Raw genomic sequence first — 13,087 nt, forward strand, 5'->3', positions numbered from 1 at the left:
CTCACTTCTCCATATAGCCCTGTGAGTAACCGCTTAGGAAGTTTCCCTTAAAGTCCTGTGTTGTGCCTGCGCTGTCACCCTGAATGGGGCCGAGGCCTGCCTTGAAACTCACTGCTCTCTCCTCAGGGACTTGCCCCACCATGTTTTGTGTATCTGTGTGGTCCCCGTGCACAGGGGTGGGAGTGAGGGGAGAGAGAGGGGGGCGCTGAGGTGTTGGGGGACAGGGTCGGTCTGCTCCGTTGGAATGGCATTTAGCAATTCCCGTCGCATTTACCAACCCCATGTGACACACAAAACAGATATATAGAGAATTCACAACTTTAATGAAACGACAAAGAACATGCCCTAAAACAGTGGGTCAGTGATTTTATACTTTGATTTCATACACAAAGCAGATATTTGGTGAACTGTTACTCGTGGTGAGGTATGCAGAATTTGCATCTGGCTCAAAACCGTCACAGAAACCATTCCTTAGAAAATGGGGACTATAAAAGGGGCATTCACGGATAGAACACGGAAAAATGCCAGGCCCAGACACGTCGGTGGGGGCCACCAGGAAGCATAGGTGGAAAAAACAAGGGCGGTGGAGGAGGCAAAATCCGAGGAGGAAAGGGTAGCATGGGTGGCAGCAGCAGCCCCAACGGCAGTGGCGGAGGATACCATATCCAAGCCGGCTGCAGATACCATATCCAAACAGGCTGCGGATTAATGATGGTAATGTGGGGTACACCCAAATTAATGCCGACACGGTTGCCCAGGGCCACGCGATGCACATTTCTCAACGTAAATGCCCTCTGTCGTCTCCTCCTATTCTTATACCAAACCTTCAATCAGAGAGAAAAAGGTATTCGTTTAGTACATTGAGCATTTAATGTCATACCTGGAAAACAAACAAACAAACAAACAAACAAAAACCAGTAAGCAGCTATCTGCACCCTTAAGATTTAAAAAGTGCATCGGAGGAAGCTATTTCCTTCTTGCTCAAGCATCTTAGGAGAGTTCCCACCACGGGAACTTTAAGCTCACCTACAGTGAGTACTGTGTGCCAGGCTAAGGCTTGACTCTCTCTCCTCCCACTTTTAAATTTATTTGTTCCTACTCTTATATGCAGGTGGAACTGAGGAACTGCTCTCTGTGCCTGCTGTTATTGCTATACCTTGCATGCCCGTGTCCTGTGGGGAAGCAGATCATAGTAAAAAGTGGGTGCCTTTTACAATCCTGCTGAGGGGAACAGCCCCCATTTTGAAAAGGCCTATGTATCTTTAGTGTACAGTAAAGGGTCAATAAGGGGTGCATTGAAGTTTTAAACAAAAGCTTTCCTTCATGGATGCCCAAAGGGTCATTCATCATCTGAAACCTCTTAATAGTTAGAGATGGTATTGTGAGGGAGGCTGGGTCATGGGGGCCCAGGGAGTTTGTGGCTTGTCTTGCTGGGACACGAGAAAAGCTGAAGACTTGGACGTTGCCTTAGACTTTTAGAATTTTGAGGTAATGGATGTTTCCACAGACTTGGCCCAAATTTCTTAAAACTCTAAAAATCTTTGCCCAGCCAAGAGTTTGGAGGGAAGAAACCAAACCGTTGTCACAACTGTCAGTTCGGCTCGCTCCACCCCGCCCCACCCTCCAAACCTTTCTGGACTCAGGACCACGTCAGCTCACTCTGCTCTGGCTACAGTTCCAGGACCCTCAACCAGAGCCACTGCTGTTGGCATGGTGGGGCCCCCATGACCTGCTACTCAACCAGGGAATCCCCATCCCATCCCTTATCCTTAAGGCAAGAAAGTGGAACTGGTATTTTAAAGATAGACACGACCATTTGGGTGTGTGTGTGGGTGGGGGGGGGGTGTCCACAAGATTACTCCTCCCTAAATATCTGCCGACTATTTTTGCAAACAAAACTGTCAGACTCCACTGTATTCTCAGTGTCCTAGTTATTGGGGTTTACATTGTTTTGGAAGTTTTCAAACTGCAAACTTTAAGGGATACAAAGGGCCTTCTTCCGCTGCCTGAGGCCACATTTTCCCTCTTCGGTCTTAAAATTTGGGTCCTTCTACTGCAAGCATCTGTTGTCTAAAAAAGACACCGTAAACAAGGTCATTTGGGGGGGATCCAAGTGTACCCACGGTCAAATCTGCATAAGCATAACCAAAACACACACATCGGGCCAATACTACTTCCTTATTCCAATGCCGGTTTCATAAAACAAGTCTTACTCTATTTGCAAAATAGATGGGGTGGGGGGAGGGGGGACCTCCCTTAAAATTGCTTTGGACTAACACTGTGTGACCTCACTAATTATTTTTTTTAATAATTTAACCTGGTGAACCGCAGTTTTCCCATCTTTATTTTATTTATTTTTTATCCTCACCTGAGGACATTTTTGCATTTTTATCTTCAGACAGAGCAGGAGGGAGAGAGGGAGGAAGAGAGAGAGAGAAACATGGATGTGAGAGAGACACATCAAGTGGTTGCCACCCACACGACCCCCGCTGGGGCCGGGAACAAACTGCAACCAAGGTACGCGCCCCTAGCGGGAAAGAACCCGGGACTCTCTGGTCCGCGGCCGGACGCTCCCACCGCTGAGCCAAACCGGCCAGGGCTGACCTCACTTATTATATATGGAATCTAAAAAAATCTAAAAAGCCAAACTCACAGAAAAACAACAGATCTGTGGTTACTAGAGTGGGGGGTTGGGCACAAGAAGTTGGAGGAAGGTGGTCAGAAGGTACAAAGTTCCAATTATAAGATAAATAAGTCCTCAGGATATAATGTACAACATTATGACTACCGTTGACACTGCTCTGTGGTATAATATGAAAGTTGTTAAGAGGGTAAATCCTAAGAATTCTCATCACAAGGAAAGAACACATTATTGTTTTTTTGTATCTATGTGACATGATGGATGTTAACAAAACTTATTTTGTCAGTCATTTCCCCATCTATGCAAGTGAAATTATCGTGCTGTACACCTTAAACTTATCCAGTGCTGTATGTCAATTATATCTCAACAAAACTGGAAGAAACTTCTTGGTGGAATTCATGCCATAGAATTTGGAAATGGATGAGAACATTTTATTTGTTTCTGTGGCTCCTTTTCCCTTGTAGTACCCCACTGAGACAGCACTATGCAAACCCATGGAGGGGGGAGGAGGTCACCAAAGCAAACCGAAGTGTTTCTTTTCCTCTGAGCTGGCTTTGCCTGCAGGGAGAAAGTAGAGTTCCTGGTCTTCCCAAGCCTGGCCAGCCTTGACTGTGATCCCTGACCTTAGCACTCAGTGGCCGGCTTGGTGGGGCTGCTTTCCAGACAGCCCACCACCAGATCTGCAGACAGATTCCATCACTGCACTCACACATATTCTGCAGCAAAGCTAATAAGCCCATCCTGATGTTTTTCTCTCTCTTTTCTTCTCCATCCCCTTCCACCCTGATTTTTTCTTTGACACAACTTGTGTTTACCTATGGTCTCAGAAAATCATCACCTCTTGATCCATTGACCTGTGTTAGTCATCACTGGCTGAGCAAATGAAAAACTATTTCAAATTACCACAGGTGAGAATCCAACCTGATCTAAAAGCCACTTCCCACTACCAACAAGTTAGACACAACCCATCTCTTCACAAAAAGGATGAAAAAATCTCTTAGGTATTAGAAATTCCTCAAGGGAATATTCATTAATGCATTTGGTAGTTCCTAAAATTTCACCATGTGTGGTATCCCCGAGGCACATGTTCCACTTTATATGAATCTTGCCTAACACTTCCACTTTTCTGAGGTTGGTGAAAGTCTGAAGTTGTTTTAGTTTATTTCCTTTTTTAGACATATTTCAAATGTTGTAACTCTTTGTTCCATCTCCACCATAATGCACAACCTACTATGTTAACCATGTTTGCAGGCTAACATATCTGAGTATTCCAGAAAATTAAATTTTAGGGCTGCCACTCTCTACAGTTTTACCAAACCCTTCAAAAGAACAGCAGGAGAAACAGGCACTTGGACTTGGAAACTACCCTCACCATTAGTCTCACCTTAACTAACAGACATTAGTTGCTCATCTGTTGCATTCTAATGTGTGAATTATTCCCTCCCCAATCCCTAAATATTTATAAATTCACCCCTTATGCAATGAACTTATGCTTGCTTTTAAATAATTTAGTATAATGGAATTCCTTGGTTCATTAATATGAATAATTTCCACTTCACACTTAACCCCAATGTGACCTCACACAGAAGTGTTATCTCAAGGATACCAGTGTTAGGAGTTGAACTGTGTGTGTGTGTGTGTGTGTGTGTGTGTGTGTGAGAGAGAGAGAGAGAGAGAGAGAGAGAGAGAGAGAGAGATACACATGTAATATGTAAGTAGATATAGCTATAGCTTATACAAAGATATGTATCTTTGTATACAAGGAATAGTGTACTATAGTAATTCATTTTTTCAATTGGAAATCGTGTTCCCTCTGATAAGGGCAATTTCCAAAAGCTAGAGTGTACTTATCTTATTAACTAAGGCCCCCAAATTTGTTTTCCAATGATGGGAAAGGCAACAAAAACATACCAACTTGAGAATGTCTTGGACAAAGGAGTGTAAGTCCTGAAACAGGTTTTAGAATGGCTGCCCTGCCTAATGGCTTTATTCAGGTTTACTGACCTGCACTCTGGCTTCAGGCACATTCATTCGTCTGGCAATGTCCTGTCTGAGAGGAGAAAACCACAAATGTTCAGTATTCAGAGATGTGGATGAAAGTTAAATATAAGATGTTATTTCATTCTTATTTAAATTTTTCAGGGTAATGTCAGTGATTTACTTTATGAACCAATTTCTGTAGTAGGACAACTCACACCATTTCAGGATTTACAGTGAAATTAAGTCGACAAAGCATTTTTAAAAAGCCAAGTCTCATGGAGGCATGGTTCCCAAGAACACATGAAATTCTAACTCACTGTTTCTTTCAGTGTTACCAACTTCAAAGTGACTAAAAATCTCTGACTGAGGAAACATCTTTACCAACTTTCACCCATTGCTCTTACACATTTTATGGATTAAATTAGATCCTTAAATGACTTGGCCTTCCTGTTTATCTATCTATCATCTATATCTATCTATCTATCTATCTATCTATCTATCTATCTATCTATCTATCATCTATCATCTATCTATCTATCTATCATCTATCATCTATCTATCCATGATGCATAGATTGTATTACATTCCTAGTAGATGCTAAAAGATGACACAAACTCTCACATTCTTTGATTGTGCCTATTTAAAAATATTTTAATCAGCAACTCCTCCTCAACACCACCACCATTCTGTAATATCTAGCTTGAGGCTTGCTTTAGAGTCTCCTCTCAAGAGCAAAGTTTAAGAGGATGCAGAAACATCACTACTCAAGGTAAAGAATTTTCAAATGCAGCATTAAAAAATATAAATCAGCCCGGGCCAGTTTGGCTCAGCGGTTAGAGCGTTGGCCTGCGGTCAGAGAGACCCCGGTTCGGTTCCCGCTAAGGGCATGTACCTCGGTTGCAGTTCGTCCCCGGCACTGGTTTGTCATGCAGGTGGCAGCCACTCGACGTGTCCCTTTCACGTTGATGTTTCTCTCTCTCTCTCTCTCCCCCTCCACTCTATCTGAGCAAAAAATGGAAAAATGTCCTCCAGTGAGGATAAAAAAAAAAAATGGAAAAATGTCCTCGGGTGAGGAGATTTTATATATATATATATATATATATATATATATATATATATATATATATATCAATGCCAAAATAATCTATGATGAACAGATTTGTGCCCATTTTAAATTAAGTTAGGATCCGGTTCTAATAGAACGTTATTTGAAACAACAGGCGCCTGTTTCCCAGTTTGATTCATTTGAACACCACACGATAGCCTTGGCCCAGTGGCTCAGTGTCCTCCTGTACACCAAAAGGTTGCAGTTGGATTCAGGTCAGGGTACATACCAAGGTAGTGGGTGGATCCCGGTTGGGGCGTGTACGGGAGGCAACCGATGGATTTGATGTTTTTCTCTCATATTGATGTCTCTCTCTCTCTCTCTCTCTCTCTCTCTCTCTCTCTCTCTCTCCCCTCCCTCCTTTCCTTCTTCTCTGTCTAAAAAGCATATAAATAAATAGCATACATACACACAGCATGACATTATTTACCTCGAGTTCCAAAAGGCATAGCGTCCCCCGCCCCCGACTCAAGTGCAGGAGAGCAGCTGCCCTCCCCTCCCCACAGCCTCCAGTCCCCCAGGTAGTGTTTAGTTCAGGAGAGAAGGAGAGGGACACGTGAGAGAGCGCCAACGGCCGCCCTGGCCCATTGCCACAGGGTACCTGAAAAGGGCGGCCAACGCCCTCACTCCGCTTACCTCAGCAGGAAGCCGGGATAGGGGTTGTGTTGGAAAATGTGCTCTAGCTCCTGCATCTGCACCTCAGTGAACATGGTACGCTGGGCCAACTGCTGCTGGTCCCCTGGCAGTGGGTGCTGGACGTCGGCCAGGAGGAGCTGTTCCTCCTGCTCTTGCTCTACTGGTTCTTCGTCACTATCGCCACTGCCCTCCTGGTATTCGTCGTACATGGGGCCCGGGGTGCCTAGGCCGCCTGGGCCACCATGGCTGCCTTCTTTGGCTTCTTCTTCAGCTCCTACCTCTTTTCCTTCTGCGGATGCTGCTCCCTGCTCAGGTTCGGGCTGTGTACCCTTTTCCTCTTCTCCCTCTCCGATCAGCAAGATACCCGCAGACGTCACTTCTACAAAGGAAGAAACCCAAAGAGAAACATTAGGGTGTTACGTAGCCCAGGCTGTGGGAAGGAGGAGGTGAGTGGCTGCGTCCGAGGAGTGTCCCGGTCCGCTCGCCTCCCCCAGAAAACGTTGGTTTCTTGGAGTTGGCTGAAGCGCCTGTCCCGACCAGCACGAACCACGCAGTTCTCCCCCATCTTCCTCCACTCCTAGGCTGAGGAAGCCAGCGGCATCCTGGCTGTGCTGGTCCTGAGCCTTCATGTCCTGCGTGCTGTCCATGACGTGGTAACTTCCGCAGATGCTGCCATGCGGCCTGGCTCCTTCAAGGTTCTTCTGGCGTCTAGCCAGGCAACTGTTCACCGGGTGCTGGGGGTGGGGTGGGTGTGCCGAGGTGCGCATGCGGCAGGGGTTACGGCAAAAGGGAGGGTGTACTTGTAAGAAGGGCTCTGGTAGGGCGCATGCGTGAGAGCATAACTTGGGCCTCCAAGTTGCAACTTAGCCGACCGCTCCGGACTTGGTGGAGCGTCTTCCCAGAGGACCCGCCTGTGCTGAATTGTGCAAGCCGATTTGTGGAGAGTAAACGGCAGACCTCATACTAGCTCCGGAGACCTCGGAGAAATGTTTACATAATATCTCTTGGCCTAGCCTCCATACACAGTGTCCAGTATTAAGCAGGGAGTAGTGATCAAACTATATAACTAGCTAGGAGGTTGCTTGCTGAGTTTTTGCAATGAGGCTGATGTCAGACCCTACCAAGCTTCTCAGGTCTGCAGAAACAGGAGCTTGAGGTTGGCTTTTCTGAGCATGCCAGGTGCTCAGATGCACTATGCAAAACAAAACACAAATACACAACCACCACCACATGTGAGTGATATCATATAGTACTTGTCTTTCACTGACTGGCTTATTTCACTTAACATAATGCTCTCCAGATCCGTCCATGCTGTCACAAAGGGTAAGATTTCCTTCATTTTTTTTTTTTTTAATGGATGAATAGTATTCCATTGTGTAAATGTACCACAGCTTTTTTTTTTATCCACTCATCTACTGATGGGCACTTACTTGGGCTGTTTCCAGATCTTGGCTATTGTAAACTAACAAACAAAATAGAAACAGACTGAGAACAGACTGACAGTTGTCAGCAGGGCTGGTTGAAAAAGGTTAAGGGATTACGCAAAACAAAAAAAGAAAGAAAGAAAAAAAGAAAACTCATAGTCACAGACAACAGTATGGTGATTACCAGAGGGAAGGGGATGGGGAGAGGTAGAAGAGGGGATAGGGGCAATGAAAGGAGACTTGACTTGAGGGTGGTGAACACACAATACAATATACAGATGATATATTATAGAATTGTGCACCTGAAACCTATCGAATTCTACTAAACAATGTCACCCCAATGAATTTAAAAGGAAAAACAATCATCAGGCACACCGGTTGAGTAAGTCCACTGCTTATAAACTTTTAGTAATGAATCCATTTCCACTTGCAGGAGTAGAAACCCACACAGTGTTTAGAGCATAGAAGACTGCCCAAACTGCAAGAGGCTCCTGGTTCTTATCGTGGATAACGTCTCTTCTGCTGTGCCTATGCCTATATTCTCTCTTCAAAAGATCACTTGTTCCCTGTGCTAGGTGGGTGCTGTGGACCTGGTTGAGTTTCTCCCTTTCCTGCTGCTGCCACCTCCCATTTTCCCCTACATCCCCCTTTTCCTTGAAATAGCTTCCTGAGCTCTTGCTTAGGAATTAATAAACTGTCAAACAAAGAGAGCCAGGACAGATTGAAGGCTGTTAGATTCTTTCTTCAAGGAGTGTTTTGTGGATGTTGCAACATGTGTTCAAATTCTAATGTTAAAACTAGGCTCTAACAATGGGCCCTGTGCTCAACAATGTATGTCAATTAGCTTATTTTTATCTGCACAATCACCATGGTCATCAACCCTATTTTTTTTTTATTCATTGTACTATATAGTTTATTCAAACCAAACTATGATAATACGGAGAAGAGACTGAGGTCCCAGCTGCTCAGAATCTTTGTAGATTACAGATGCAAACTGGCTGGAGAGGAGTCCTTGGACCCACACTTCAGTAAAAGACAGGCAAGTCAGTTGCATAAATCCAGAGAACATAAGACAGACATTTCACAGCTTTTTACTTTGCATTTCCATTTTAGACATATGCATGTTACAACTTTACATTTTAAAATTACTACTCCACACATTTTGTGGCAATGGCTAAGGATACAATGGTCTCAACCCCCCGACATAAGCAGATTTTGCTCTGCAACATGGAGCATTTCAGTGAGATACCAAACAAATCCTTAACACAGAACATACAAAAAGATCCTAAAAAGATCAGATTAATACAATGCTCTTTATGTTATATGAGCAGGAAAAAAGGGGAGCGAAAACACAAGACCTTCAGGGTACTTTAAATGTATAGTATCTTGAGGTCTTAAAAGTTGCATTCCCTTCCTCCAAGGGGAAAATATTTTAATGGAAAAAAGAAAGCAACATCAGGAAGCCCTACAATGAGGAAAAACACTATCCTGACAATGCTGAGATGCTTTTTTGTAATAAATACAGGTAGCAGAGCAAATGTCACAAATACTGGCTGTTTTTATTTCTATGCTTATAAAAATAAAAATAAAAATACTAAGCTTCTTTGTGTGGACTGAACAGTGTTAGCCTGTGGGTGTTGGTCTCCGGTTCCTGTACACCAGTGGCTGTTTTCATTCCAGGCCCATCCTATAGCAAGCTCCAGTGCCAGCTGTCTGCACGCTACTTCCCAGGGGAGGAGTTGACTTCACTTGACTGCAACAGGGTTCCTGGCTCAGTTACACGCTCATGTGTTCCAGAAGAACATATGAAATATCATCCCATGGGTGACGATACAGCCCCTGCTTCAGCCTCTTCTGATCAAGATAGTGTCCAATGAAGCCCATACTCCTTCCCAACACGAAGATGCCATTGAGGGCTCCAATGTCAATATATTCATCAGCTTCTTCCCGAGTAAAGGACCCACAGTTTCTAAGCATGTCTACAAACGCAACTCCAATGAAGCCATCTACATTCAGGATAAGATTTGGTTTCTTTGAGGTGGTAATCTTTCCCACTTCCAGCGCATAGTCGAGCAGGGGGGTGGCAGGGAAGTGCTGTTTGACATCATCTTTGAGGATCTGCACTCGCATGTCTGGGTTGTTTATCGACTTCACTCGGTGACCGATGCCCATGATCAGTTTTCCTTCCTTCTTCTTGTTCACAAATTCCATGGGGATAATGCCACTGTCAAAAGCTTTGCTGAACATCTTGGCTGCTGCATCCAGGGCACCCCCAAATCTGTCCCCAATGGTGGGCAGCCTGAGGTGAGGCTGGAGACCAGGTCCTTCCCAGCCCGAGCACAGATAGTGGTGTTATGAGCCCCAGACACTGCTGGCCCGTGATCAGCCGTCACCATCAGGCACATCTCAATGAACTGGCAGGAATACTTGGGTAACCTTCTCTGGAAACAAAGGAGACCAAGGACCCCACCAATGCCCATCTCTTCCTTGAAGACCTCAGTGATGGGCATGCCTGCGTAGATGAGTTCCTGTCCCCGCTCATCGCAGATGCTGGTCATGAATGAGGCAGGTTTGCGGATCAAGCCCAGCTCCCTGGCCCAGGAGTAGTCCATCGGCACTGTCGGGGGAGGCACCTCCTGAGCAGGTACAATGACACCTTTGTTGACGAGATCATCGTACACAGACTGCATGATTTCTCCAAGTTCATCGAAGCTCCAGGGCACAAACACTCCTGCCTCCTTCAAAGCCTGGTTCTTGGCTACTGCAGTTTCAGAAGCCTGGTTGGCACAAGCTCCAGCGTGGCCAAATTGTACCTCAGAGGAGAACATGGTGGCACAGGTTCCGATGCACCAGCAGACCACGGGCCTGGGACGTGGCCCTCCTTGATGCCCCGGCAGATTTTATACTCTTCAGTGCCCCCTATCTCTCCAAGAACTACGATCATTTTGACTCCTGGGGTGTCCTGGTAACGTAACACATGATCCATAAACGTGGAGCCGGGGTGCCTGTCCCCACCAATGGCCACGCCCTCATAGACGCCATCTGTAGTCCGAGAGATGATATCGTTGAGCTCATTGGACATGCCTCCAGAATGCGAGACGTAAGCCACGCTGCCAGGGCGGTACAGCTTGGAGGCCAGGATGTTGTCTAGCATCCCACCGGTATTCCCGATCTTAAAGCACCCGGGCTCGATGCCTCCAACAGTGGCAGGTCCAATGATGGTCACCCCCTTCTGGTCCGCCTTCTTGATCAGTTTCCTTGTGAGGGCCTCAGGGATACCTTCAGCTGTGAGGGCAATGGTCCGGATCTGTGCATAATTCATGGTCTCAATGCTACTGTCATAGGCAGAGCGAAGAGAGGCGAAGTTGATCAGCACGTCTACCTCTGGGTGTTTCTTCATGGCATCAGCCATGTTCTTGAAGACAGGGATCAGGATCTCCTTGTGACCCCAGTAAAACTTCTGCTTGTGGTCCCCAGTGAAAGGGTAGACCATGGCGGCCACCGAGGGCTCGTCTTGGGAGCAGACGTAATTGAAGTCCAGCATGCCTTGCACAGCCCTGGTCTGCATGCCTCACACAATGGCCTTGGTATGGCGGCTGAAGAGGGTGGCGCTCTTTCCTTACGGCACAGTGGGCTTGGCCTTCTTTGCAGGAGTCACTTCATCGGCCCTGGACTCAGAAAAAGACGCAGTCCTGCTGGGGGCTGGAGTCAACGTGCTCCCACTGGCATTGAGGAGGAAGTTTGCAGTGTGGGCGGCTGTGGGCGGCTGATTGGGGATGGGCCGGTGACCCAAGGCCATGCCCACAATGGCTATCATGTGAGTCTCGGTACCAAACACGTCGATGGGGATCCCCGTGTTCTTCCCAACTTCTCCCATCACTCGTAAGCCCTCCTGATAGTTGGGGCCACCTATTCGGACAAAGATTGTACCTCATGATCTTTCAGGGGGCCCTGGTAATCTCGAATCGCTCTCACGATGCCCTTGAACGTGGCGGCCACATTGGTAAAGTTTGCGATGCTGCCTCCAATGATGAGGATCTTTCCATCTGGGTGTTTCTCATGGGTCATGCGAGAGAGAATCGTCTTGGCATAGTCATAGGTCTGCTGCTCACTGGGGGCACCCGAGTACTCCCCGTAGTTCGCCAGCTCATTGACACTCCCTAGATCGCAGATGGTATCACTGTACACGACAGAGGCACCACCTCCAGCCACCATGGTCAAGATCCTCCCTTTGGGGTTCAGTAAGGTCAGCTTCAGGCTTGCCCCACTTTTGGCATCCAGGTCTGCAATGTAGGCTTCCTCTGGGTAACCCTCACGCCCAAAGGGGGGAGGGAACTCTATATCACCCCACTTCACTTTGCAGATGTAGTCGGCAATGGCATCCACCTTGGCCGCCAAGTCAAGAACGTAGACACCACTTTTGGTCACAACAGGGGGGTTGATCTCGAGGTAGGTTAAGTACATATCCCCATAGAAATTGAAGAGGCCGGAGATAAAACTGGCCAGAATTTCTTTCTTGAATTCAGGGGCATGGACCAACAGATGTTTCTTAATGTCCTCAGGATTCAGCTTCTCGTCCACCCCGACAAGCAGTTTCTGGGCTTTGCTGTCCACATCACCCACATCCACGCCCCCTTCATGGTGGAACAGGACGTAGTCCCCTTCTCGGGTAGCATAGATGCAGACATAGAACTCCTCCACCTGACTGTGCGGGTGTTCGATCAGACGAAGGGTTCGATCAGAAAGTTCTTGAGGAAGCCTCTGGCCTTGGCCACTGTGGCTTCCTGACCCAGCCGTGGCTTCAGCCAGGACTTGACCCCATCCAGAGTGAGGTTGACCCCCACTAGGCCCAGCTTTCCACGCCGTTTGATCAGTTGGTCTGGCTTGACCACCAAGCTCTGGCTGAGCAGCCACGGGTGGTCCTGCAGCAGACGGGCCCAGTCTGTGTCAGGGGTGATGCGGGCGTACTTGAACCTGTTCTGGATGGCCGAGGTAGTGCAGATGTACTTGTAAAGGAGTTCTTTGCCCATCTGCTCTGAAATCGCCTTGGCTGACATGGCTGCGGAGGACCTGCTCTACCTCTCTGGTTAAGTCAGTGCGTCTCATCAACCCTATTTTAAATCAGAAATTTAACTATTCTCATGGGCCCCTAAGTGCATTATGGACCCCAACCACCTCACGTAGTGTGCCTAATAGGTAAGTGCCCCCTGTCTCATGTTCCCAGAGAATGGGTAAAAAAAAAAAAAAAACCTTAAAAAAAAAAAAAGTTTGGTTGACCACTTTCAAAAAGATGGTCAGAGA

General features: G+C 46.7%; 1 protein-coding gene and 1 pseudogene across 1 annotated transcript; both read right to left on the reverse strand.

Annotated features, from left to right (window-relative positions):
* Positions 1-500: 500 nt before the first annotated feature.
* LOC118635298 (rhox homeobox family member 2-like) lies at positions 501-6,991 on the reverse strand. Its single transcript, XM_036270062.1, has 4 exons — positions 6,910-6,991; positions 6,363-6,741; positions 4,646-4,691; positions 501-824 (listed from the first exon to the last, which is right to left on the reverse strand). The coding sequence occupies exons 1-4, from the start codon at positions 6,989-6,991 to the stop codon at positions 501-503; spliced, it is 831 nt and encodes a 276-aa protein (XP_036125955.1).
* Positions 6,992-9,468: 2,477 nt separating this feature from the next.
* Positions 9,469-12,866, reverse strand: LOC118635973 (annotated as a pseudogene).
* Between the last annotated feature and the right edge of the window lie 221 nt (positions 12,867-13,087).

Source organism: Molossus molossus, unplaced genomic scaffold (genome assembly GCF_014108415.1).
Source record: "Molossus molossus isolate mMolMol1 unplaced genomic scaffold, mMolMol1.p scaffold_m16_p_2, whole genome shotgun sequence".
NCBI classification, from domain to species: domain Eukaryota; kingdom Metazoa; phylum Chordata; class Mammalia; order Chiroptera; family Molossidae; genus Molossus; species Molossus molossus.